The sequence below is a fragment of the Polistes canadensis genome, unplaced genomic scaffold (assembly GCF_001313835.1).
Source record: "Polistes canadensis isolate GaletaPanama2010 unplaced genomic scaffold, ASM131383v1 scaffold_34, whole genome shotgun sequence".
NCBI classification, from domain to species: domain Eukaryota; kingdom Metazoa; phylum Arthropoda; class Insecta; order Hymenoptera; family Vespidae; genus Polistes; species Polistes canadensis.
This window is the reverse complement of record NW_014569581.1, coordinates 471301-496448: the sequence shown is the minus strand read 5'-3', so window position 1 is coordinate 496448 and position 25148 is coordinate 471301. Positions and strand designations below refer to the sequence as shown.

At 28.4% G+C, this 25148-nt stretch overlaps 4 protein-coding genes across 5 annotated transcripts; 1 reads left to right on the top strand and 3 right to left on the bottom strand.

The window, feature by feature from the left end:
* Positions 1-281: 281 nt before the first annotated feature.
* Positions 282-4492, bottom strand: LOC106784381 (adenosine monophosphate-protein transferase FICD homolog). Of its 2 annotated transcripts, XM_014743854.1 has the most exons (5): positions 4168-4492; positions 3405-4077; positions 2760-2831; positions 2373-2579; positions 282-2297 (listed from the first exon to the last, which is right to left on the bottom strand). In XM_014743854.1, the coding sequence occupies exons 1-5, from the start codon at positions 4361-4363 to the stop codon at positions 1937-1939; spliced, it is 1509 nt and encodes a 502-aa protein (XP_014599340.1). In that variant the 5' UTR covers positions 4364-4492; the 3' UTR covers positions 282-1936. The 2 variants fall into 2 exon arrangements, with proteins under 2 accessions (XP_014599340.1, XP_014599342.1); XM_014743856.1 differs by lacking the exon at positions 2760-2831 and having other exon boundaries at positions 1937-2297; positions 4168-4488.
* Positions 4493-4925: 433 nt separating this feature from the next.
* On the top strand, positions 4926-9708 carry LOC106784387 (DNA damage-binding protein 1). The gene is made up of 5 exons (XM_014743861.1): positions 4926-5131; positions 5208-5356; positions 5502-8227; positions 8340-8736; positions 8817-9708. Exons 1-5 carry the CDS (start codon positions 5062-5064, stop codon positions 8898-8900), a joined length of 3426 nt encoding a protein of 1141 aa, XP_014599347.1. The 5' UTR covers positions 4926-5061; the 3' UTR covers positions 8901-9708.
* LOC106784389 (ADP-ribosylation factor-like protein 16) lies at positions 9335-10626 on the bottom strand. Its single transcript, XM_014743864.1, has 2 exons — positions 10167-10626; positions 9335-10061 (listed from the first exon to the last, which is right to left on the bottom strand). The coding sequence occupies exons 1-2, from the start codon at positions 10371-10373 to the stop codon at positions 9741-9743; spliced, it is 528 nt and encodes a 175-aa protein (XP_014599350.1). The 5' UTR covers positions 10374-10626; the 3' UTR covers positions 9335-9740.
* Positions 10627-10793: 167 nt separating this feature from the next.
* Positions 10794-25119, bottom strand: LOC106784386 (putative histone-lysine N-methyltransferase 1). Its single transcript, XM_014743860.1, has 8 exons — positions 24644-25119; positions 13572-24466; positions 13270-13476; positions 13080-13199; positions 12702-12959; positions 12509-12625; positions 12315-12386; positions 10794-12175 (listed from the first exon to the last, which is right to left on the bottom strand). Exons 2-8 carry the CDS (start codon positions 24207-24209, stop codon positions 12092-12094), a joined length of 11496 nt encoding a protein of 3831 aa, XP_014599346.1. The 5' UTR covers positions 24210-24466; positions 24644-25119; the 3' UTR covers positions 10794-12091.
* Positions 25120-25148: the final 29 nt, after the last annotated feature.

Genomic DNA, 25148 nt, shown 5'->3' with positions numbered 1-25148 from the left:
TAATCTTTTTCTTTTTGCAAAAAAAAAGACTTTAAAGTAGTTAACTAAACATGCGTATCATGTTATCTCCTCGTATATATTCCTTCGCTTACATTATACTTACAGCCTTATTGCTCTCACAAAGACATGTTATTTACTATTTTTTAAAAGCTTTTGTAGCGTAAACAAATTGATGCATGCAAAAGGATAATCGCTCTTCAACTTATACATGTCACATTATTATACGTGTCATTACACTATGAGTAATTTACACAAGGAAAAAAAAGATTATTTATAGTTAAGTTTGTGCAAAAATATTCAGAAAATTTGTCTGCTAAAGCATGAAAATTATTCGTACCTTTTAAAAATCCTATTTCTACAAAATATTCCCATGTATTATATCAGCTTTTACAAACCATAAGAATTGATGTGAGACAGAGTGAAAATTAAGATCCATATAAAAGAATTAGTGCTTTCGACATACTGAAAGAATTTATTATAATTTATTGAATATTGTGTTTTTTGTTTTTATTTTAAATAAGAACAATAAGTATTTACTATCTTATTGATTCTACAGGCGCTAAGTGTTAAAAAATTTGAGGTGTATTATTACGTCGAATGTCATTGTAGACGCTTAGTATTCGTGGATTTAATAGAGATTTCGTATTTTTAATACCAGATCGACCCGTTCTTAATGCCGTATTACGTAACTTAGGATTATATATAAAAGATGATTTAGACAGAAGTAAAAATTGGCTAAATGTAACTGAAACTCTGTCTATTAAAAGAAAAAGAGAGAAGGATAAAAACAAACAGCATAGTACACAAGTTTTTGAAAAAAGTGTTTTATGTATAAGTAGTGACGTATATTGATGATAAAAGCTTACTAGCGAGAAATGTTAACGTTTTATTTTTTATAATCAAATAATTTATGAGAAGAACAATTACGAAGTAACAATATACAATCCCGAATATCATATGCATTTAGTCAACTTCTGAGCGGTTTTAATCGATGTACACAAAATTTAATATGTGTACATCCATGTAAAACAGAGTTTTCACGTTGTTGCTTAATGAATAAAAAAAAATAAAACCATACAATCGGTTTCTTATCCTAATAAAAGATAAATATTTCCTGTTATAATTATAATTTTTAAATGTGAGTAATCTAAAATATTTAAATCTCTAGCAAATTAGTTTCAATTTCAATAAAGTTATGAAATATAAAGATTATTTATAATTATTTATTTTGAACATTAAAAAATATATATATATATCAAACAAAAAAGAAAAGCAAATAATTTCGATTATAAATTACATATTTATTAATATTTATAATAGTTTGTATATTACATATGTATATATATGTATATAACTTGACCAGCAAGTAATAATTACAAATGGTTTCCGTCAATTAGGATACAATATTTAAATAACTTACTTATTTTTTAAACATATCTTACATAAATTTTTTACATCATTGCATCACAGATTTAGATTTGAATTGAAATCTGTACTATGTACATAATGGAAATATTACATTAAATTTATATAAGAGTCAACAGAATGCATATGGAAGAAATTATTTCTATTAACAAACAATTGAAAATATAACAAACATTTGTGCTGGAACAGTATTGAAATATAAATAAATCTCTTTAATGAATTTGCGTCCACAAATAGATAGCTGTAATTTTTACAAAATATAAAACTACTTTACAATAAATGTTTGGCAAGACTTCATTAAAATTTTAGAAAATCGAATATTTGTTCTAATTTTTAATAATCTAAGCTTAATGTCTCTGCATTGCCATCGGAATAATTGATAAAATAGAACTATAGCATGCAGATTTCATATTTAAATAAGATCAATGATTTGATGACTCAAAATACAAAATTGTAATATAATCTTTGGCATATAATTCTTAAATTTAATTTAATACTTTGATTTAATTTATTAATCATCCTCAAAATCATCACTGCTCTCATCTTCTAATATAATAGTATTTTGCTTTTCTGTAAATAAAGTATCTTGGCTCAAGGCTGGAACTTGTCGAGAAAATTCGCTAGTTGCCCATAAAAATAAATCTAATGTTTGTTCTGTACATTCAGCTATAAATCTGACAAATGGCCTAACGTCGCCACTATTAGCAATTTGCAAATTTTCGTAATATTTATGCCGATGTTGTTTCTGTATAATGACTGGAGGATATCCAGCTTGCATAAGTATCATATTCATTAATAATCGAGATGTTCTACCATTACCATCAGAAAACGGATGTATATGCACTAATTTATAATGGGCAAGAGCTGCATATCTGCAAAAGATATTTATATGTATTATTTTAATAAGTTTTCCATCTAAATAAATCAAGAATTAAGATTGTTTTTACCTCACTGGGTGCATTCTGATAGCTCTCTCACTATTTAGCCACAAAGCAAATTCTTCCATAAGGTAATGAATATCATCAGGACCTGGAGGTACGTGTCCACCTACATAAACTTGAGTACGTCGAAATCGTCCACATTCGACAGGATCTACATGTCCTAAAACTCGTCTATGTATTTCTAATATATCTTTTATTGAGATTGATCCTACTCTGAAATAAGAAAAATATTTAAATTCGATATAGTGCTATGTAAATGTACAAGTTTCAAGTGATTACAAGACAAATCGTTTCCCTCAGTTGCAGAGCATTGTATGATAAAAAAAATAAATAATTAATCACTCATTAATAACACAATACGAGTAGCTTAAGTGATTATATTACAATGCTCACGTTTGGAACGTTTGATCACTTTCAGTACCGCAGCAAGCTGTATTATAAGCGTTCCAGTCTGGAGCATTTAATCTAAGCAAAAGCATTAGATATAGCATTTAGCCACAATAAAAGAATTTGTTAACCTGTTACATGTAATGCAAGTTTTTTTATTATAATGATATGAAGATATAATTATAATTTGAAGCAGTTTATTGTGATACAAATTTTAATGCATTTTATTAAGTATTCATCAAAAAAATAAAGATGTTAAATTATTCTAAATTTAAATTATCCAATTTTTGTATATTACCTGGAAAATTATATACAAATATCATAAAAAGAAAAAAATATTTATATTTTTAATAAATTAAGAAATAATTATTTGTAGTGTTATATGACAATCAGTAAAAAAACATTCTTTTTTAAATAGTTTCAGGAAATATTTCATGCACTATAAACTGTCTTCAAAATGAATTTTATAAATAAAAAAAATACAAAGATACCGAAAGCATAAGATAAATAAATGTTAATAAGTATTTTAAAGTTAATCCAGAAAGTTCAAATTAGATAGAAATATAAATCAAAGCAATTATTATAATTATTATCATGTATATTACAATAATGTCACGTATAACTTAATTTTGTAATTATAATATAACTCACTTATTAACTAATGTAGCATTGATATATTTCATGGCAGCATCTAATCCAAGTATTTCATTGTGTTCATCAATACTTTTTCCAGCAACAGCAATCCTAGTTTCGACAATGGCTCTTGTTTGCGCTAAGTTCATCGTATTTCCTTCTATGCCCACGGTATGATAAATATGTTGAAAATAAGCTTCTTTTTTAGCTCGTATTAATGCAGCATTGTTATCTGGTATGGCAGATAACGTATTTCTCTTTTGATCAATACGTCTTAAAAATCTTCTGTCTAGTTCTTCAACAACGCGTGCAGTTCTTTGGCTGTTGATTAAGGCACTTTTATGATTTGGTTGATAACTTAAGGCACGTACATAAAACTCATTGGCTTTGATAACATCATTTTGCATTTGTTCCAAAAACTCTCCATAATGATTTAGAACATCTGGATGATGCGGTGCTAATACTACAGCATGTTGGAATAACTTTATAGCTTTTTTCTGTTTTCCAGAAAGTTTCATCTCTAATGCTAAATGTAATGATGATAGTGCTTCAGCCGTAGATGCAGCTGTTCTTTCTATCTCAGAATTTTTAATTTCAGATGACTGCAATATGATGCTCATTGCACCTTCATCGTAAACGTTTAAAATACCTTCCGAAGGCAATGGTGAAAATACATGATGAAATTCCTGTTCTAAAAAGAAATAACCGAATGAAAAAACATTTATAATTTATAACTTCTTAACATTAAATTCGTTTATAATGACAAATTTTATAATCACACCTGTATAATCTATCGACAGTCCACATATATATTGCGTCAACAATGTACCAATAACGGCGACTGCAATCCCTGACACAAAGACAAGGAACACAATAACCCGATTCGGTGTCATAGCGTCTACATTTTTGTTAACACTCTTCACGTAAGCGGACTTTGTGCAAAAGATATAATTCTCTGTGATGCTAGATGGTGGCATCTTTTATTAAAACAATAATATAGCGAAAGTTTGATTTTTTTATTAAACTCTATCATCCTTTTCCTTAAGAGGTTTACTGTACAACAAGAATGACAACTGACTAGAATCGACTTTCTCATACATGTGGTCAATTTCTATTGGTTAACTCGATTCGCATAATCTTAACTCGCATAAGTTACATTTTTTTCTAGTTTAAATATAACTAACTATATACATATATGAGGATTATTTATATTAATGTATAAACCAAATTAGATTTTACAAAAATAAATTATCTTTAATACGTAATTGTTATATGTCGAATTTCCATTATTATTAAAAGAATACCACAACATAACGAAATATTTAAACTTCAAATTCGCAGATCACACACTATAATTCAAAAATAAAATATAGATTTATATTTTTCATAAATTATTCATTGAACGTTTCATTATTTAAACACAATTAATCTTATAATATGTAAAATATATAATGATAAAGTATGTTTGTTTGAATTGGGTTTAGAAATATATCGAATGAAAAAGTATCGAAATGTTATTAGTACCAATCGAATTTAGTGCAACTAACTTCGTTGAGCTTAAATTCCAAATTGGAACCCTTGGTTAAGAACTTCTAACTGCTTTAAACTTCATTTAAGATTTATGATTTCCAGTTATAACGTTAAACGATTTTCATAACGGCTTTAAAGAAATATTATGAAAGCTATGTCTCATCATTACGTGGTGACGGCACATAAACCTACGGCTGTAAGTGCTTGTGTAACTGGTAAGTAATCTAATTTCCTTTCAATAATAGTTAACGTAAGTTCTACAATCTTTCATTTCTATTTCTTTTCTTAAAGGTAATTTTACCTCGAGTGATGATCTCAATGTAATATTGGCAAAAAATGTACGATTAGAAATATATTTGGTCACTCCAGAAGGGTTGAGACCCTTAAAGGAGGTTGGAATTTATGGAAAAATTGCTGTAATCAAATTCTTCAGACCACCGGTAAGGTTATCTCAATTGTTGATTACTTAATACGAACATTCTTATTCTTGGCTTTTGTTCTTTATGTTCCATATAATATTTTTATTTACTGTGTATATATAGGATCTCTAAATTTGTATTTACAAATTATTTTATATTTATATAGTACGAAAGAAAAGACTTATTATTTCTTCTAACAACACGATACAATGCTATGATTTTGGAATGCATCGGAGAGGGAGAAGATATTGAAATCAGAACCAGAGCACATGGCAATGTAGCCGATCGTATTGGAAAAGCTTCAGAAACTGGTATCAAAGCTGTTATTGATCCTAAAGCACGTGTAATAGGACTGAGGCTATACGATGGTCTTTTTAAAATTATTCCTTTGGATAAGCATAATCCAGAGTTAAAAGCATCATCGATTCGTATGGATGAGCAACAAGTACAAGATGTTAATTTTCTGCATGGATGTGCTAATCCTACATTAATCTTAATTCATCAAGATGTCAACGGAAGACATGTAAAAACACATGAAATCTCATTGAGAGATAAAGAGTTTGTTAAAATACCATGGAAACAAGATAATGTGGAACGCGAAGCTATAATGATTATTCCTGTACCTTCTCCAATTTGTGGTGCAATTATAATAGGGCAAGAAAGTATTGTATATCATGATGGAACTACATACGTAGCTGTCGTACCTCCAATCATTAAACAAAGTACTATAACATGCTATGCCAAAGTAGATAATCAAGGTCTCAGGTATTTATTAGGAGATCTAGCTGGACATTTGTTCATGTTATTTTTAGAACAAGAAAAGAAACCCGATGGCACACAAGTAGTAAAAGACTTAAAAGTAGAGCTTTTAGGTGAAATTAGCATTCCAGAATGTATAACGTATTTGGATAATGGTGTAATATTTATTGGTAGCCGTCTGGGTGATTCTCAATTGATTAGATTAATAACCAAGGCAGATGAAAATGGATCTTATTGTGTACCAATGGAAACATTTACAAATTTAGCACCAATAGTTGATATGGCTGTTGTTGATCTTGAAAGACAAGGACAAGGACAAATGGTTACTTGTTCTGGTGCCTTTAAAGAGGGTTCCCTAAGAATCATCAGAAATGGTATTGGCATTCAAGAGCATGCAAGTATCGATTTGCCAGGCATTAAAGGCATGTGGGCTCTTAAAGTTAATGGTGGTAACTTTGATAATACATTAGTACTCTCTTTCGTGGGCCAGACAAGAATTTTAATTTTGAATGGCGAAGAAGTTGAAGAAACTGATATGCCAGGCTTCGTTGCAGATGAACAAACCTTTCATACTGGAAATGTGACTAATGATTTATTTATTCAAATAACACCAAGTTCTGCAAGATTGATTTCGAATGAAAGTAAATCTGTAATATCTGAATGGGAACCTGAAAATAAAAGAACCATTAGCGTAGTTGCCTGTAATGGTACTCAAGTTTTATGCGCTACTGGTAACGATTTATTTTATATGGAAATCATAGATGGTAAAATTATTCCAAAAGGATTTGCTACATTGCAGCACGAGGTAGCATGTCTGGATATTTCTCCATTGGATAAATGCAGCGAAGCACATATAGTTGCAGTAGGTTTATGGACAGATATTTCTGTTCGAATTTTAACTTTACCTGATTTAATAGAAATAAATAAGGAATTGTTAGGTGGTGAAATCATACCAAGATCAATTTTAATGACCTGTTTTGAAGGTAATACATATCTTCTGTGTGCACTTGGAGATGGTAGTATGTATTATTTTACTCTGCATAAACAATCTGGCGTCCTCTCGGATAAGAAAAAAGTTACATTAGGTACACAACCAACGGTACTAAGAACTTTTAGGTCCTTATCTACGACCAATGTTTTTGCTTGTTCTGATAGGCCAACAGTCATCTATTCTTCTAACCATAAACTTGTGTTTAGCAACGTTAACTTAAAAGAAGTAAATCATATGTGTTCGTTGAACGCAGAATCGTATCCAGACAGTTTAGCATTGGCAACAGATAGTACTGTGACTATAGGAACAATTGATGAAATTCAAAAATTACACATACGAACTGTTCCTCTTGGAGAATCACCTAGAAGAATTGCATATCAAGAAAGTTCTGAAACTTTTGGCGTCATCTCAATGCGAGTAGATGTACAAGAAAGCAGTGGGGTCAGTATTGTTAGACATTCTGCGTCTACTCAAGCAGCTTCAACATCCAGCAGCAGTCATATAGCACCTCATAATAAACCAACAGGACATGCAGCCAGTGAGATTGGACAAGAAATTGAAGTCCATAATCTTCTTATCATAGATCAACACACATTTGAAGTTCTTCATGCACACACTTTAATGCCTGCTGAATATGCTTTGTCATTAATATCTACAAAATTAGGCGAAGATCCAACTTCTTATTATGTAGTGGGAACTGCATTAATAAATCCCGATGAAACTGAACCAAAAATGGGCAGAATATTAATGTATCACTGGGGTGACGGAAAACTTACTCAAGTAGCAGAAAAAGAAATCAAAGGATCATGTTATTCATTAGTAGAATTTAATGGAAAACTTCTTGCAAGTATTAATAGTACAGTTCGCCTATTTGAATGGACTGCTGAGAAAGAACTCAGGCTAGAATGTAGTCATTTCAATCATATTATAGCATTATATCTTAAAACCAAAGGCGACTTTGTCTTAGTAGGAGATCTTATGAGATCTTTAACGCTTCTCCAATACAAAACTATGGAAGGTAGTTTTGAAGAAATAGCCAGAGATTACAATCCTAATTGGATGACAGGTATTGAAATTTTAGATGATGATACTTTTCTGGGAGCTGAAAATTGCCTTAATCTATTCGTTTGTCAAAAAGATAGGTAAGATATTATAAAGATAAAAAAATTAGATAAAATTAATTTATATGAATTAAATATGAAATTTGAAATGAATGCCAAATAAAATATAAATTCGTTTGCATGTTGCTTACAGTGCGGCTACTGCTGAGGATGAAAGACAACAAATGCAAGAAGTTGGACAATTTCATTTAGGTGATATGATCAATATTTTCCGCCATGGCTCTTTGGTAATGCAAAATTTAGGCGAATCGAGTACACCTACACAAGGTTGTGTACTATTTGGAACAGTGAACGGTGCTATTGGTTTAGTTACTCAAATTCCATTTGCATTTTATGAGTTTCTTCGTAACTTGGAAGAAAGATTAACATGTGTGATCAAAAGTGTCGGCAAAATTGAACATAATTTCTGGAGGAGCTTTAATACTGAATTAAAGATTGAACAATGTGAGGGCTTTATAGATGGTGATTTAATAGAAAGTTTTCTTGATTTAACTCATGACAAAATGGCAGAGGTTGCAATGGGGCTTATGGTAAGCAAAGTTTTATCTTTAATATACGTAATATTATAAACATTATTTTTTATATTTTGAAATATATTATTTCTATTCAGATTGATGATGGTAGTGGCATGAAGAAAGAAGCGACGGTTGATGATCTCGTAAAAATTGTTGAAGATTTAACGAGAATACACTGAACTTGGTTTGACTGATTTATGCAGTCACTGGTATATAAAGCGTATATATGTGTTGATACGCCAAAAAAGATAAATTTAAAAGAAATAAAATGTAAATACAGTTTCATCGATGATATACTAAAAGATAGAATTTATTGAATACTTTTTTTATTTTTATTTTCGTTTTGATAAAATTGTAGAAAAGGTATTATAATTAAACAAGCTATCTTTCTATAGAAAATATTTAAAATATTGACAAGTTTTGCAGCTATAATAAATGTTGGCATTTTTAATTAATGCCACATATTTTTACAAGCACTGAATGGTATTGATAGATTCCTACGAATTGAGTAAATATAATATTTTTCTTCTTCTTTTCTTCTTATTATAATATATATTATTTTCAAATATAAATTAGTATATCAAAACAAAGGTATCTGAGATGTTCCCATGAATTCATCTTTACTGCAATGCTTTATCATTTATTCTACTTATCCATCATTTCACATCGTTGTAACACGTTCACGCCGGACCAATTTTCATATTTTTCGCTACAAGGCGGGGCTTAAATTCATATTATGCTTGGGACAGTCGTGTGCGGCTCACCGGTGATGCACGCCGGCGTGAACGTATTAAAACATGGTAATAATCGTTACTATCTATGTTAATATAGTAACAGTTTTCAACTGTATAAATACTACACTGTAATATTTGTCTTATTAGTGACTCATTGTAATAAAATGATTGGTTTAACAATTTAATACAATTATAGTAATAAAATTACATATTTGTAAGATTTAGTGTAAATAAAGAGAGTCATCAATTTGGAGATATGATTTTTTCGTATAGTTTTGCTATAATTTATCTATTGATACTTTTTACAGTTTTTAAAGTATATGGATCAAATAACCAATTACGTAAGTCTTCAAGACCTTGTCCTGTTATTCCACTAGTTTCAATTACAATTATCTCTTGAGTTATTTCTTTCTTCAAACGTACAAATTGAAGCATAAGAAGAGCTTCATTCCTCATTTGTCTATAAGAAAGATCCATTTTGTTTAAAATTAATGCAATTTTGATATGTTTTAATCTTGGTTCAACTAATGCCGAATATAATAAAACACCAGCTGCACTTATCTGGCAAAGATTGCTAGTATCCACGACAAAAATTAATTTATAAACCTAATAAACAAAAAATATGTTATAATATGCACTTATTTTACATATAATGCATACAAATCATTGTGCGGTGGTGATGATGGGGAGTAATTCCATTAACAAAATTACCTTGTCGTAGTAATATTTCCAAATCGGTGCCATATTGCCACCGATTTCTCTAACAATTATATCAAATTCACCAGTATTATTTTTAATTGTAAATAAATTGATACCATTAGTTGGTACTGTGTGGGTGGCATCGTCTATTTCGTCACCTTGAAGACGTTTCAGCAAGAGTGTTTTACCAGATTTGAAAGCACCAAGACACAAACACATGTTTATATCTTTTCTAAATAATAAAAACCTTATGATAACTTTATAAGACTAAAATATTTTTTATATACAAAAGAGATATATTTTTCTTTGAATGTGTTATTGATTTGAAAAGAATATATATACATATACAAATATTGATCTAACACAATACGAGTTCTTGGGGATAATTGAAGCAAAAAACTATGAATATTATCAGTATTCGTTTTCTATATAGTGATATTTTATTATATTTCATGAACTTCGATGCAATTGTATACATAATAATAATTTACTCAAACAATATTTTTTATTATTTCGTACAACAAATATTTAATACATAGTGAACATAAACAAAACGTATATTTGATAATTAATCTTATAAGTACAATTTGTTCTATTGTGTAAGAAGTGCATCGACATAAAACACAGCATATCATAATATAAATAGTTATATTTTACCAAACAAATAATAAAGTAATGCGTTTTTATATATAAAACTTAATAAAAAAAGCAATATCACAATATATAGAACAAATGCTCACAATAGTACAGTTTCTATTCGCTAGTCTGAGTAAAACAGGACATATTACTTTCTTTTTTATAATGTTCTTCATAAAATTAAACAAAACTAAATGAATTATGCTTGATACGCACTAAAATTTTATCATAGTTTGGAACAATGTTGCATACAGAAATACGAAAAGCTCTTTAATTTCTAATAGTAATAAAATAACATTTGAACAAATTTTCCTAGTAACGTCAGAATCATATACAAGTCATGTATGATCAGTGAAATAAAAATTGCTTTCTGTGAACATTAATATATTGGATCTAATGTTACAATACTTAATATATAAAAGCTATTTATTATAGTAGCGATTACATGTTAGAAATTCTTCAAATTTACGTTTTCAAAATATGTTATAACTCAAAACAAAATTATTTTTTAATCAAGTATTATTTAATCCTTAAATGAAGTGTAAAGAAAATAAAATGATTTTTTATAAAAATATCTAATGTATAAAATAGATTTTCAATCCCCCTGTATGCGCATATTTCTGTGTAAAAATATAAAGCATAATTTTTGTAATTTTGAAGAAGTATTCATATGAAAAAAAAAATAACAAAAATAGTCTCATTTTGAGAAAACAAAAATTTCCTAATGTGCACAAGGCACTTGAGGTTTATTTCCCATATCATATTAACTTATAGTAATTTAATTAGTTACTATTACGTCAATATCAGCCATCATTACATATCAATATATGTCAATTAAATATAAGAATTTTTTTTTTTTCTTTATATTTTTAAAGAATAGAGATTTGTTTAATTTCTTGGATTGACTAATCTTATATCTATAGTATATATATTATTTAATTTCTGTACAAATTTACTTATAAATATAATTATGTGCAGTCAATGTGTACTCTATCTTTCTACGAACATAAAGAGAGCATAGCCAAGTAAGATTATAGAAAATGCCGCCAGCGAGTTGTTGAATGTGATATTTTTTAAGTATCCTTACTAAAAGAAAAAATTTTGCTGAAAAGTTTTTGGTTTTGGCTATGCCCTTTATAATTTTAATTAAACATATAATATGCGCGTATGTAATTTAACTTATATCAAGTTCTGTAGATTAGCTTCAAAGAAGTAAATTATAGACCAATACTATCAATACTCTTGGAGGTATTTGTGTATTTCCTCAATATGAGACTAGACTTATGTGCAATTCATACTTGTTATGTCATTTCACGTGATACCACTTGTAATTGCTTCGGTATTTGCCACGTTTGCAGGCGTTTGTCTTTACTACCGGCTATGATCTATAATCAATTTATTCTATCATATCTTTTTATTTATTTATATGTCAAGTCTATAGCTGTACAAGTAATATATAAAAACAAAAACCAATAATTTAAACATCTACAAAATATTAATATTATTTTCAAACTTTTTAAATACCTTATTGTCAACAACTTCCATACTTAGTAACATATTTCCTGGTCCAGGTATACTACAAGCTAGTTTATGATCCTATAAAAAGAAATAATCCAACAATTCATACACCAAATATTTTACGTATTTTACATATAATTGTAAATAAATATAACGTTATTTAAATAGTCAAAAAAATTTAAAATAATATCATTTGTTACCTGAATATCAAAAACATATATGTTTCCATCATAACAGCCAGCAAATAAAAGCTTATGATAGAGGCGCATACAAACGATACCTACACCTGCATCATATCGTGCTCTTTGTTCTCCATTCTATAAGAAAAATAAATATAATAATTTCACTTGTCATATAGTATATTGCGTACAATTAAAAATTCTATATACTAACAGTGAAATCAAAAACAAGTATCGAGGTACTACTTGTACCGCAATAAATCAAATTGTTATTTTGCATTAAACTATACACTGTATGATTTTTTTGTCCACAAATTGTCCGAAGAAACAATCCATTCTGTGCGTCTCGTATTGTTATTGGTTGATTACGCGATGCTACAATAAGAACTCTTCGTGGACCTTCATTTGTAGCTTTCAAAGCTAGTACTGATTTGTCAGAAAATTGTATGCTATCACCTTTTATAGCATTAAACTATAATATAAAAAATTAATGTTATCACAATATATTATTTTTCGTATCATTACACAATAGAGAGTTACACATTTATCAAACTGAAATTAAATGAAATTAAACATTCATCTTCTTACAAACCTTTATATGAAAACGAGAAACATGACCTGATTTAGTACCAATAAAGATTATACCCCAAGCTTGATCCATACACTGAACAGGACTTCCAACATTTGCAATATTATTAAGTTGTGTGCCGGTCTAAAGTAAAAGAAACAATAAAATATATAACAAATGAAAAATGATTAATCCTTCTTCTTGCTACATTTACCTTAACATTGTAACAACGTAAAGTTCCATCCAAAGATCCTGAATATACCCAATTATTTGTATAATCAAGGCTACTGATTTCGTGGATGTACATACACGTAACTGCTGATCTATGACCTTTATAAATATTCAATATTTCATTAGATTTTTGACTGTATCTATATATTGAACCATCTTCGCTGGCTGCTAGAAATGTATCACCAAATACCTAAAATAAATAATATTATTATATTATTAGTTCACACAAATTGTTGAAAAGCTATCTAAAAAATACAAGAAAAATCGTCTAATTTTTATTTTTACCTTAATATCTAATATAGGCCCTTTATGAGCTATATATTGTGTTTTCAATGGCTGTTCATTTTCTCTTATTTCATCTAATAATGGTGTTTCCTCATCATGATGTAAATTTACTATAGATCTACAATGACCATCTTTTTTTCTTTCTTCTAGAATTGCAATGTCGAGTTCTTCATTTTGTTGTGGTAACATCTTCATAATTGAAGGAACAGCTTTTATTGATGTTACTGATATGCCTTCGTTATTAGATTCCAAAGATAAATGTTCATCATCAAGTAATGGATTTACTTTAGGATAAAATTTTAATTCTTTTTTATTATCCAAAATATTGTGTGTTTTTATTACTTGATTCTGACATAAAGTCGAAGTTTTTTCTTGCACATTGCCAGATATATTTTTAACTTTTCTTATATCTTTTGATTTATTTGTTTCTATAATCAAAGAATTTGTTTTAGATGATGTAGCAAAATGTGCAGAATTTATTGTATCCTCTATTGCAGCAGATTTGTAAATAGGTATATAAGATTTAAATTTGTCTCGTGTGTGTTGATATAAATTTGATTTAAATACATCAACTAATCTTACTTTGCAATTTATCATTTCTGATTGGTTATGCACTTTTCTTTTAACTGCAATATTTTTTATTTTAGGTGTTAATACTTGAGAATCAACATTAGGTGAAAACCGTTCGATTATATTCTCTTTTAATATGAACGACTGATATTTGATGGATGATTCATCTTCTACAGGTTTAGTAAATTTTGTATCTTTATTACTTTCTAACTTGTGAAACTTACGATTACGTTTCACATTAGATAATGTATTCTCGAGTTCTTGATGCATTGGAGATATATTTTTTGTATTACATAGAGCCATAGATAAATCTGTTCTTCCTTCATTTGAATTAGTATCATCATGTTTTAAATGCTTTATATTATCCTCTATAGACTTTGAATTCTTATGTACTGAAGCATTTTTATTACTGATTTTACATTTGAATGTTTTATTATCTTGAATATTACTAATTTGAGGTATATTTGAAGTAATTTCATCCGTTTCGTATACGATTTTTGGTATCTTCATTCCTTTATCTTCTGTGACTTGTTTAATATTTTCTTCTGTTTTACTATTATATTTAAGTTTTTCAAATATTGAGTTATTAACAGTAGTATTCTGATTTACTAAACAATCTTCTTTCTTATCAGATCCTTTTAAACTCTTATCTATAGCTTCCGTAGAATTATTTCTATTCTCAGATATTACAATTTTTTGTAATGTATGATTACTCTGATCCTTATTCAATTTTTCATTTGAAACATTTAATTGATTAGCTTCTATAAGAACAGGTATATTAAAATGAGTAGTAGTGAACGTTTCATCGATCAAAGAAGTTTTCTTTTGACTAATATCTCCATCAATTGACATATTCATTATAGCAAAATTCCCGTCTTGATTATTACAAGAAACTGCAGTAGATTGTACTTCAATGTCTTTAATTGCATTCTTTTCTTCTTCTGTTTGTTTTTGCTGAATTACATTTTCGTCTGTAATATTTAATGAATGTTTAATAGAATTTTGCTTTTGATCATAACTTAATGAAGAGCAAATAGGTTCCTCTTCATTCGAATTCGAATTCTGTAAAGGTTTTGTAAAGTATTTTTTATCTTCATTTTGCCTTATTTTATTTGACGATGTGCTTAAATTTTCATTCCCATTTTCTTCATTTTTTTCCTCATATAAGTCTTTTACTCTATCCTCTGCAACAGCATTTATTACCTCTATTGCATGTTCCAAAATCTTTTCGAATTGAAATGAATTTTCATAGTTATCAATAGTCGAATTTTCTTTCTTGTCATCCAATGAATCAAGTAGGTCTCGTTTTTGTTGCAGTTTTTTAATATACAATGTATTCAAAGGAATTTCTTCTTCTTCGGGTGTTAAATAATTTACACTTTTCAAGAATTTATTCAGTTCCTTCTTTTTCTTTTTACGTGCATTTGCTTTTAATTTCCGATTTTCTGCTATTTCTCGTTTATATGTTTCCTCTAAAAGAGCAAGACCAGTGTTATGTTTCTTCTCTTCCATATTTTCAGATAATTGTGCAAAAGATCCCCAAGTACTATCATCAGAATATATTAAGGATGCTTGCGTTGAATTATTTTTAGGTGCTTCAAAAAATTCTAACTTTTGCTTTTCTTTATGTGACGTAACTTTTATTTGTTGATTTTCTTTATATGATTTTGTGATACTAATCGGTGACATGCAAAGATGTTTCTCTTTTTCGATATATGGTATACTCTCTAATGAAGTACTTTTTGTTACATTACTTGAGGTTTTTCTTATAGAATTATATGTATCCAGATTTTCAGTCGATTGAAGTTGATTTTCAGATAGTACTTTATTATTTTCTTGTATTTTCCTTTCATCCTTACATATCGGTAATGATTGTGAGCTTCCACTGCATTCTGATAATAATCTATCTTTAGGATTATGAGATGAAATTTTTCCTGTGCAATTTATATTTTCTTCTGTTATTAAAGATTTTTCTTTATTTTCATCAATATTTATAATTCTTGGCTCTATTTCATCTTGAATCATTTCAGACACAGAGCTTAGCTCCATATTTTGCATTGTATGTGATGTTAAAGTAGGGGACGTATGAAGTCTTATTAATGTTTTGTCTCTATTCGTTTCTAATCCTAAATTGTTAGTTAATGGAAACTTATTTAATAATAAGGAATCGTTTTCTAGCATTTGATATAAAGTCATTTTTTCTGTCATTAATTTATGAATTTCCACGTCTATATCTATCATTCTAGCCATTATTTCTTCTTTTATATTTTTATTTGTAACATGCAAAGTATTATTCGTTTGTCCTTGCTTTTGTGTATCAATGCAAGAAGTCTTATTTAGGCCCTCATCAATTTTATTTGTGTCAGCATAGTTCCGTATTGTATCTGTTATCGGTCTATTTGTTTCTTTCATTCTTTCTGATTGAACAGTAGGATTATATACTTTGTTACTATCTATTAATTCTTTAATAAAAATAGTATGACTAGATGGAATCAAAGTTTCATCGTGTATTGTTTTTGTTTTATTCAGAACAGTTTGAGATAATACATTTACATCTGAACATTGATGCAAATCTTTATTATCAGATACATATGCAACATGTACATCTTGAGAAGATTTATTTTGCTCCGAATTGAGAATTGCATTATCAATATTTTTTTTCTGAGATACCTGATCAGTTATAAAATGATCTATGTTCTGATTTTCACACTCATGTTCTGTTAAATTAGAATTTGTAAATTTCAAAGGTTCTTTGACACAATCCATAATTGTAGTAATATTTGTACATTCTTTCAAAGAAGCTTTCGTCGGAACTTTTAACTTCTTTGGTATATGGTGTATGAATGATTTCCGAAGTCTTTCTGAAGCATACAGAGTTGAATTATAATTCAAATTAGTATAAGTATCATTATTTAAGTGTGAATTATTGTCATTTATGCTTTCTTTATTACAGGAGTCTATATTAGTAACAAAATCTGCAATATCCTGGTTTAGCATATTAGCGTTATTATTTCCAATTGTGTTGCTATTAATTGGCGAAGCTAAAGATGAATCAGTGTCAGTATTGATTATATTATTCAAAGTTTCATTTGATATGTTACTGAATGAAGAATCTATTGTATTATTCATGTCTGATGTAGATATAAAATCTGAAATTTCTTTTTTATGTGATCGTTTTTGTTTAACTAAAGAATCTTTTACAATATCAATATCTGGCTTTTCCATTACTGCATTATCTTCACATTCATATAAACCGGCAAATATTTTATCTCGCTTATTGGATACATCGTGAGTATTTTTGTCAACATTTACTGATTGCATAGATTCGTTATTTTCCACAGAGTATTCAGACTGTTTAAACCTATTTGTATTTTTCTCATTTGTTTTAGAATTTTCAGCATATTTATGTGAATATCTTTTATTTATCATTTCTTTCATTTGATCTTTATTGTTTAATAAATTAAAATTATTGCTTAAGATAGTTGTTGTACTGTCGTTCATCCTAAAATCTTTCCCATGAGATGATTCTCCTTCATCTTTATTTAATTGTTGAACTGTATTTAAAGAATCTTTAAGACTACTTTCAGAAGAAATATTATTATATAAAGTATCTTGATAACTTAAATTATGACGATTAAATTTATCATTAGAAGATGATTGCAATTGTTTACTTTCATCTTCTATAGCATTATCTTTGACAGGAATGACTGTACTTTGTGTCTCTAAATGCAATATGTGTTGATAGCTATTGGGTTCAACAGAGTCTGCAACAAATCCTTTAAATGGACTACTAGTACTTTCAGGTGATTTTAATTTACTTTTTATTGAATGAATCATTTCGTCATAAATGTTTGAAGTAGAATTTATTATATTCTTTCCAATATTAAGATTGTTCTGATTCTCTAATAAATTTTGATTAATCTGATTCACTATTGCAGTGTCTTCTTCTAGAATTCTACCTTGTTTGCTTTGAGGAATTACATTTATATTAGTAATACTTGTGCTATTATTTGATATTTTCATATTCTTTTGTGATTCATCTAGTTCAAAACATTTATTCAATTGAAAATCAACAGAAGATTCTACACAATTGGACACACTTTCAACAATTTTAGATTCTACGCTTTTATTTTTTGGCAATACTTCTTTTTCTAAATTTGTTACATTTTCATTAAATTCTGTTAAATTCCAAGGTCCTTGGGCCTGCTTCTTATTTTCATTTTTTGGCGAATTAATCTCTTCAGTATTAATAAAGTTACATATTTCTGGTTCCACAGATATTTCGTTGGAAGTAGATATGGCTCTTTTTCCGAATTTCAAGTTATTTGAATCGTATTTGGCAGTAGATAAATTATTATTTTTGTTTGTGTTTTTAGTTTGGATGTTATTTAATGTGCCTTTTGTTGGAATATTTATTTCTGATGTTTCTATATATTTTTCTTTGTCTACTGGTTTAGTATTATTAAAGTCATTATTAATGTTCTTATTTTTTTCACTTAAAGTTTCTTTTAATTCACTTGTCGACGGTATAATATAATTAACAGAAATTTCCTCATTTTGAATAGAAACTTTCTCTACTGAAGATTCTGTATTTTTTGTTAGTAATAAATGATCAGTAATAAATTGTACATTTTCATGTTTACCACTGGGAACATCCACCTGATTCTTTTCAACTTCATTGTTTAACGATTTTAAAACATCAGAAGTATTATTTATTTTTTCTTGATTGGCACTTGATATTTCTTTTGTTTCTTTTATTTTCTTTTTTATTTCAATTTTCTTTTTATTCTTCTCTAATTTTTCTTTTCTTAATTTTAATTCCCTACTTCCTTCTGATTTAATATTTTTAAATTTAGTAGAATCTCTAGATATCTTATTTGTTTGTGTAATAGAATTTGTATCTTTCAAATTTGTATAAGGCATAATTTTTAGTGAAACGTAAGTATCTGGTTTCTGTTTTTCCTCTATTATCGACTTGGAGAAACTATCATTAAACGTGTCATTATTTATTGCATGTTTATTACTTATTACTGCTTTTTCCTCATTTATTTTTTCTTCATTTTTCATTTTTCGTTGTAATTTACGTGCTTTATATGCCTTTATATCTATCTTTTTAGATGTTGCTTTATTATCTATTAACTTTTCTCTATTTGATTCGTGAACTATAGGAATAATTGATAATGCTTCTTTTTTTACATGAAGAATTTGCTCCTTACCACTTTGTTCCTTTACAATGGATGTATTAGTTATGTTCTTCGTTGTATTATCATTATTATTAAGAACCGTGTGCTCTGTTTCTATAACATTTGTTAATATATTATTTGGACACTCAGAATCTTCATTTATTTCGGATATATTTTCATTATTCAATGCAGGTGCTTTATTTTGTTCATGATATTTCGCATTCAAGACTATTTTGGCTGTATTTTTCATAAATTCCGTTTCTTCTACAGATTTTAATGTTTCTGGAATTAATTGTAATTGTGGTTTTAGTTGTATTATTGTAGGGATCAGTGTAATTCTATTACTCTCTTTTATTGTACATTTATCTACATTTTCCAACATTATTTTTTTATCCGTTAAGGTTTTTACTGTTTCCAGCTTATCAGAGCATGTATTATTTACTATCTGTAAAGTAGATTCGGAGCCTTCTTCTATGGCAACATCGAATTCTTCTTTAACGTTAGTTTCTTTCTTAATTTCCATTTCTGTAAGTAGATTATGTGTACCAAGTTGATTGTTATCAGAATTAGAACTGCTTTCAGATATTTTCTTTTTTCTTTTTTTTCTTTCTTCCCTATATTTTAATTTTTTTTCTTTCCTTCTTTTATCCTTTTTATGATATTTTCTTTTTCTATCTTCCGCATTCCATTTACGATGAATTTCAGCTGTTACTTCATCTCTTATTGTCTCATTTAATGATTTATTTTTAGCTATCTTTTCTTTTTCTTTAATTACCTTCAGAAGTTTAGCTACATCCGATGGTGTTCTATCATCACTACTTGTGCTATCAGTATCATCAGTCTCACTTGGACTTGAACTGCTCGTATTACGATCATTTTCTACATTATCCTTTTTGGATTCTTTCTTGCAAAACACAGTTTTCCGACTGAAAGAACTTTTATTCGTTTTAAATGAGCGCGGAGATGAATAATTTTTAGAATTGGAAGTTTTATTATATGTTTTATTTGTTAAATTTGTATTATCGCTATATCTACTTGTTTGTAATTTGGAAGAATTTGATGTTAAACTCTTCATCTTTTTTCCATGTTTTGCCTCCCATTCTTCCTTCGTAAGGTTTCTAAAGGCGTCTGGTTCATCTCGTTCTTTTCTAGTCCACCATCTATTATATCTTTCAAACTTCGATATATATTCATTTCCTGAATTACATTCATGTTGTTTGGTAGAATCCAAAATCTTTGGTTTGGAAATAAATGATGTAGTATTTACCGATATAAGTTGATCAGTGGGTATTGAGGTTTTTGTTATTTCATCACATGTTTTATTTGTTTTTATTGTAGACTTTGATTTTTCTTCTGAATTTATTGATTTGGATTCGCCTGATGCTTTTGTACTAACAGTTGAAAGTATATCATCTAAATCAGTCGCATCGAACAATGAATGTTGTTTTCTTTTCTCAATGTCTTTTCGTGTAATATCTTTCTCTGCTACATATACATTATTGGTAAAATGATCAATTTGTGGATCATTATTTTCCAGTAGTGTCTTCGAAAATATTTCATTAGAGTTTAATATCCTGTTATCATTGGTTTTAGATGAATTTACAATTGGAGCTATATTACTATCGTTAATATTTGACTCTGCAATGATAGAAGATGAGACTATATTATCCCCGTCTTTTGATTGATTATTGTATTCCGCTTGTGTCCTGTCATTTATTTCTTCTAAATGAATATTTTCTGAAACAATATTATTGTTTAATATTTCTTCTTCATTAGAAAATACATGTGAATTATTATTTTGACAATCATTAGTGTAATTAAAAATATTTTCATTTGATTCTAGTGGCTTGACATCAAGTTGTAATACTTCACTTAAATGATGGATAAAATCTGTAGGTAAATTAGTGATATCAACGATAGCTGCTGGATCTAGCATTGCATTTAACTGATCCATGAATTCTTGTCTATCATAACTTTTAATTTTTTCATCTTCAGTGTTTCGCATCTCTAATGACAATAATGATTTTTTTTCTTTGACAAGATGTTTCATGGCAATATTAAACTTTCGAAGACTAGAATTATTTATCATGTTACGAATATCATTTTTACTCATTTTTAAAAAACGACTGATAATTCTATTTTTCCATGAAGATTCAGACGGAGGAGATTCTACTTTCTTTCTTTTTTTTATAACATCTTGAGGTCTTTGTATGGTAGAATTATCAGAAGTTACAGAAATTCGAGACTCCAAATAAGACCTTTGTGATTCATCAATAAGACTATTAATTGTGTCAATGTCTTTTACTTCTATAATATGTTTCGAAGTTCTATCTTGATTACTTCTAATCATTTGATTAGCACACTCTTCAATCTTTTGATTGGAATATTCTTTTGAATATATTTGATGGAAATCATTTGCTGGAGAACTATACTGTTCTCTCTCGTCATCTTCAATTCTCTGAAGCTGTTTTCCTTGCTTATTTATTTTGTTTAACTTAGGATTTAAATGAAACATGACTTTTGGTCGAATCTGTTTATCTACAAGACCACTTTCTTCAACATTATCATTTTGATTTAATTGTTTTTCATGTTCAAAATTAGATGATCCGTGAAATTCAGTTATTACTCGTTCTTTTAAAGTTATTTTAGTAAACTTATTACAATGTTGATCCAACTGTTCCTTTTCCTTATTAATATTTTCATGTATTTGTGTAAAAGATGGCAATACATCACTAACATTTTGTTGTTTTACAGATGTATTTAGTGAAGGAATTCCAATAGATAGGGGTTGCTCAGATTCGGTATTAATATTTATATCATCTTTTATATTCGTAGCTTGTTTTGCAAACTGCATTGCTGCTTCTTGTATCTCTTGAAATTCATCCTTAATTTTATTATCTGAATTGGAAATTGGAGCAGAATCTAATGCCTTGTTATAAAGCAATGCTTGATGTTCAGCTTTGCTTATTGTTGCAGGTGATGTTACTTCATAAGATGTCATTTGTATAGGTGCTGTATGAATTAATTTTGGGGAGAAGTTGATTGGAGCAGTTGATAAAAGACTCGAAGATGATGGTATACTTATTTGTGATATTGTAGAAAAAGTTGTAGCTTGTACCAATGCAGTACTTGATGATGTGGTACAATTTACAGGGCAATATAAATCTGTAGAACTTACTGAAATTGCACTTGTTTGCAAAGGATTAAGCGCATGTATTGTCGAATTTGACTGATTTTGTGGCAAAAGATGTTGATCGAATACAGAAGATAATGGTAATGTACCTTTTTGATTATTAAAATTTGGTGGTGGTTGTTGAGGATTAAAATTTGGTATATTCATTATTTGCTCTTTATGTGGATTGTAACTTAATGCAGTAGATGACTCCCATGAATTAAAAACTGACACTGTTTGCAAAATATCTTCTTGACTTGAAGAAATGTTAACAGGTATAAAAGGTAAAGTACTATGATCTACGCATGAAGTAGTCTGCAAATTATCCTTATTATGCATTAAATTTGACGTTGTAGGAAATTGTGATTGAGATCTGTTTATATCAAACGAAGATAATACATTATATTGTGAATCTTGTTTTAAAGGCGTTATATTTCTATGCAAATGCAATGACGATGCATGCGGATTAAATCTTGTTGATTCATTCTGTGATCTATTATACACGTATCTATGATTTCTATGTGACCATCTTGATTCAAATGGTTTTCTACGAAATGAGTTTGTTTGATATTTTGATGCTTTCCAATGAGATTTCTGCATATCATCAGAATTAGGATATTCTGATTGACAGTGTAATGATGTATTCACATATTTTGCATTTAATTCATGATCATGTATTTGAGTATTATCAGATTGTTGAACATTTCGAGTTTGTAACATATTTATTTTTCCTGTATTTCCTTGCAAAGAGTTCGTTAATTCTGTGTTACATACTTCTGAAATATTTGACAAAGTAATAGACGTACGATGTGGAGAATTGGCGTCTTCTTGTGATTTTTTATCATTATCTTTTTGCGATTTACTTTCTGTTACAATCTTATCATTAATAATCGTCATAGATTCATCGCTTAGAATGTTTCCTTCAATATCTGTCGTATCAACACCTTTAATACTATTTCTTACTTCATTGACATTGTCATGTATAAAATTAAATCCATTTCTAGCTTCATTAATGTCATCATTTTTATCAGACTTCACATTGTCCGAGTCAATCTTATCTAAATCTTTAAAATTATTAAAAGAACGATTAAGTTCAGGCTGTTCATCCCCTAACTTAAGTATAATTTTGTCTTTTATGTTAGACGATGATACTATAGACAGATCATCTCGCCAAAGATTAGTAATATCTTCGTTGGTAATGATAGATAATTTTTCTTTTAATCGAACTGCAGTCTCAGTGATTTTCTTTTGACGTTCTTCCTCAGATCCAAGTAAAGGAATTGATTGTAAACATTGATTACGTTTAATATTTTTTGATTGATCTTCATCGTGTAACTTTTGCATAGACATTGTTTTAATGCTTCCACCATGTTTATTATGATTTGAGGAATATGGCACGATGGATGATCTATTAGAATCAGGAAAACGTAAATTTTCTCTATGAATCGTACCCCATCCTCTGCCATGATGACGAAAATGGGATACACCACGAAATATGGGACGTTGAAATTTAGCATTGCTCCAAGAGGGAAAACGTAAATCGTGCTTTGATCTTCCTGACCAATTCTCTGGTGTCGGTAATCTATTATGGAGTAAACGGGGATGATTAAAACGAGGGTGAGATGAACAGGTCCCACGATAAGCACCAATTGGGCCATTTGGATGAATACTCCGTGGTTCAATGCCCTGTTCTCGAAAACCAGATCCACTCATTACACTTTACAGTACAGCACTTTGTTATCCTTTGTACATTTATTGCACTTTTTATAATTTTGTATATAAAATCAATAAAGTACAGATGAATAAAACAATTTACATTATTCATTTACTTAACAAAGTTTGTATCGCTGTACTGAACGTGAATCTTTATAAAAACACTTAACTTATTTGCATATAACATCATGATACTATTGTGTATCAATTATTTAATAATTTAATTTTTCAATCATAAACAATTTTTTTAAAAGAATCTGAAATATATAATGGAATTATACAAAGATGTAAAATGCACAATATAATTTCAAATTTAAATTTGAATTCGAATATTAAATATTCATCTTTAATGAATCAAATTACGAAATGCAATTAAGAAAATTGTACTTTTCTTATTAACCATACAATGATATTAAACCAGTTGAATTGACTACCTCTGTTTACACGTTCGCCATGTTGCCAGTTGAACGCGCGTGTCAATCGCTATTAATTATTAATTGAAATTGTTCTTCCTTCGATCACTATTTTTATGTCGTTAGTAATATTTTATATTTCATATCAGGAGTAGAAATTTTACACAAAATTATCACATCTAAACGAAATCGTTTTCTATATATTACAGTATATATCAGAATTTAATAAATGATGAGATTTTATTTTGAACAAAGCTGCAATAACAATTATTCTTCTCTATTTGTAATTTATAATTAGTACTTGTAAATAGAAACAAAATAATCACGATATCCAAAATCTATCACTGTTTTAAAAAGTATGTAGATTATACATATTTGATGTAATCACAACTTTAATGCCTGGTCACATGAGGTAAAAACATAGTTAAAGCATTGACTATAAATGTAGAAAGACTTCCAAAACAGTCAATAGAATCGCGCCTTAATTTAAACGCAGCCTTTACTTGTAATAAATGACATTTTATTT

Excerpts from the sequence above, each read along its gene's own strand:
- LOC106784381 (XM_014743854.1), bottom strand. The coding sequence starts at position 4,363 with ATGCCACCATCTAGCATCACAGAGAATTATATCTTTTGCACAAAGTCC. Across the intron at positions 4,078-4,167 it reads ACTGTCGATAGATTATACAG|AACAGGAATTTCATCATGTA; the intron begins GTGTGATTATAA and ends ATTTCTTTTTAG. Across the intron at positions 2,298-2,372 it reads ATCAGAATGCACCCAGTGAG|ATATGCAGCTCTTGCCCATT; the intron begins GTAAAAACAATC and ends TATCTTTTGCAG.
- LOC106784389 (XM_014743864.1), bottom strand. The coding sequence starts at position 10,373 with ATGTGTTTGTGTCTTGGTGCTTTCAAATCTGGTAAAACACTCTTGCTG. Across the intron at positions 10,062-10,166 it reads GGAAATATTACTACGACAAG|GTTTATAAATTAATTTTTGT; the intron begins GTAATTTTGTTA and ends TTTGTTTATTAG.
- LOC106784387 (XM_014743861.1), top strand. The coding sequence starts at position 5,062 with ATGAAAGCTATGTCTCATCATTACGTGGTGACGGCACATAAACCTACG. Across the intron at positions 5,132-5,207 it reads TGTAAGTGCTTGTGTAACTG|GTAATTTTACCTCGAGTGAT; the intron begins GTAAGTAATCTA and ends CTTTTCTTAAAG. Across the intron at positions 8,228-8,339 it reads TTCGTTTGTCAAAAAGATAG|TGCGGCTACTGCTGAGGATG; the intron begins GTAAGATATTAT and ends TGTTGCTTACAG.
- LOC106784386 (XM_014743860.1), bottom strand. The coding sequence starts at position 24,209 with ATGAGTGGATCTGGTTTTCGAGAACAGGGCATTGAACCACGGAGTATT. Across the intron at positions 13,477-13,571 it reads GGCCTATATTAGATATTAAG|GTATTTGGTGATACATTTCT; the intron begins GTAAAAATAAAA and ends TATTTATTTTAG. Across the intron at positions 12,626-12,701 it reads TACTTGTTTTTGATTTCACT|AATGGAGAACAAAGAGCACG; the intron begins GTTAGTATATAG and ends TTTTTCTTATAG.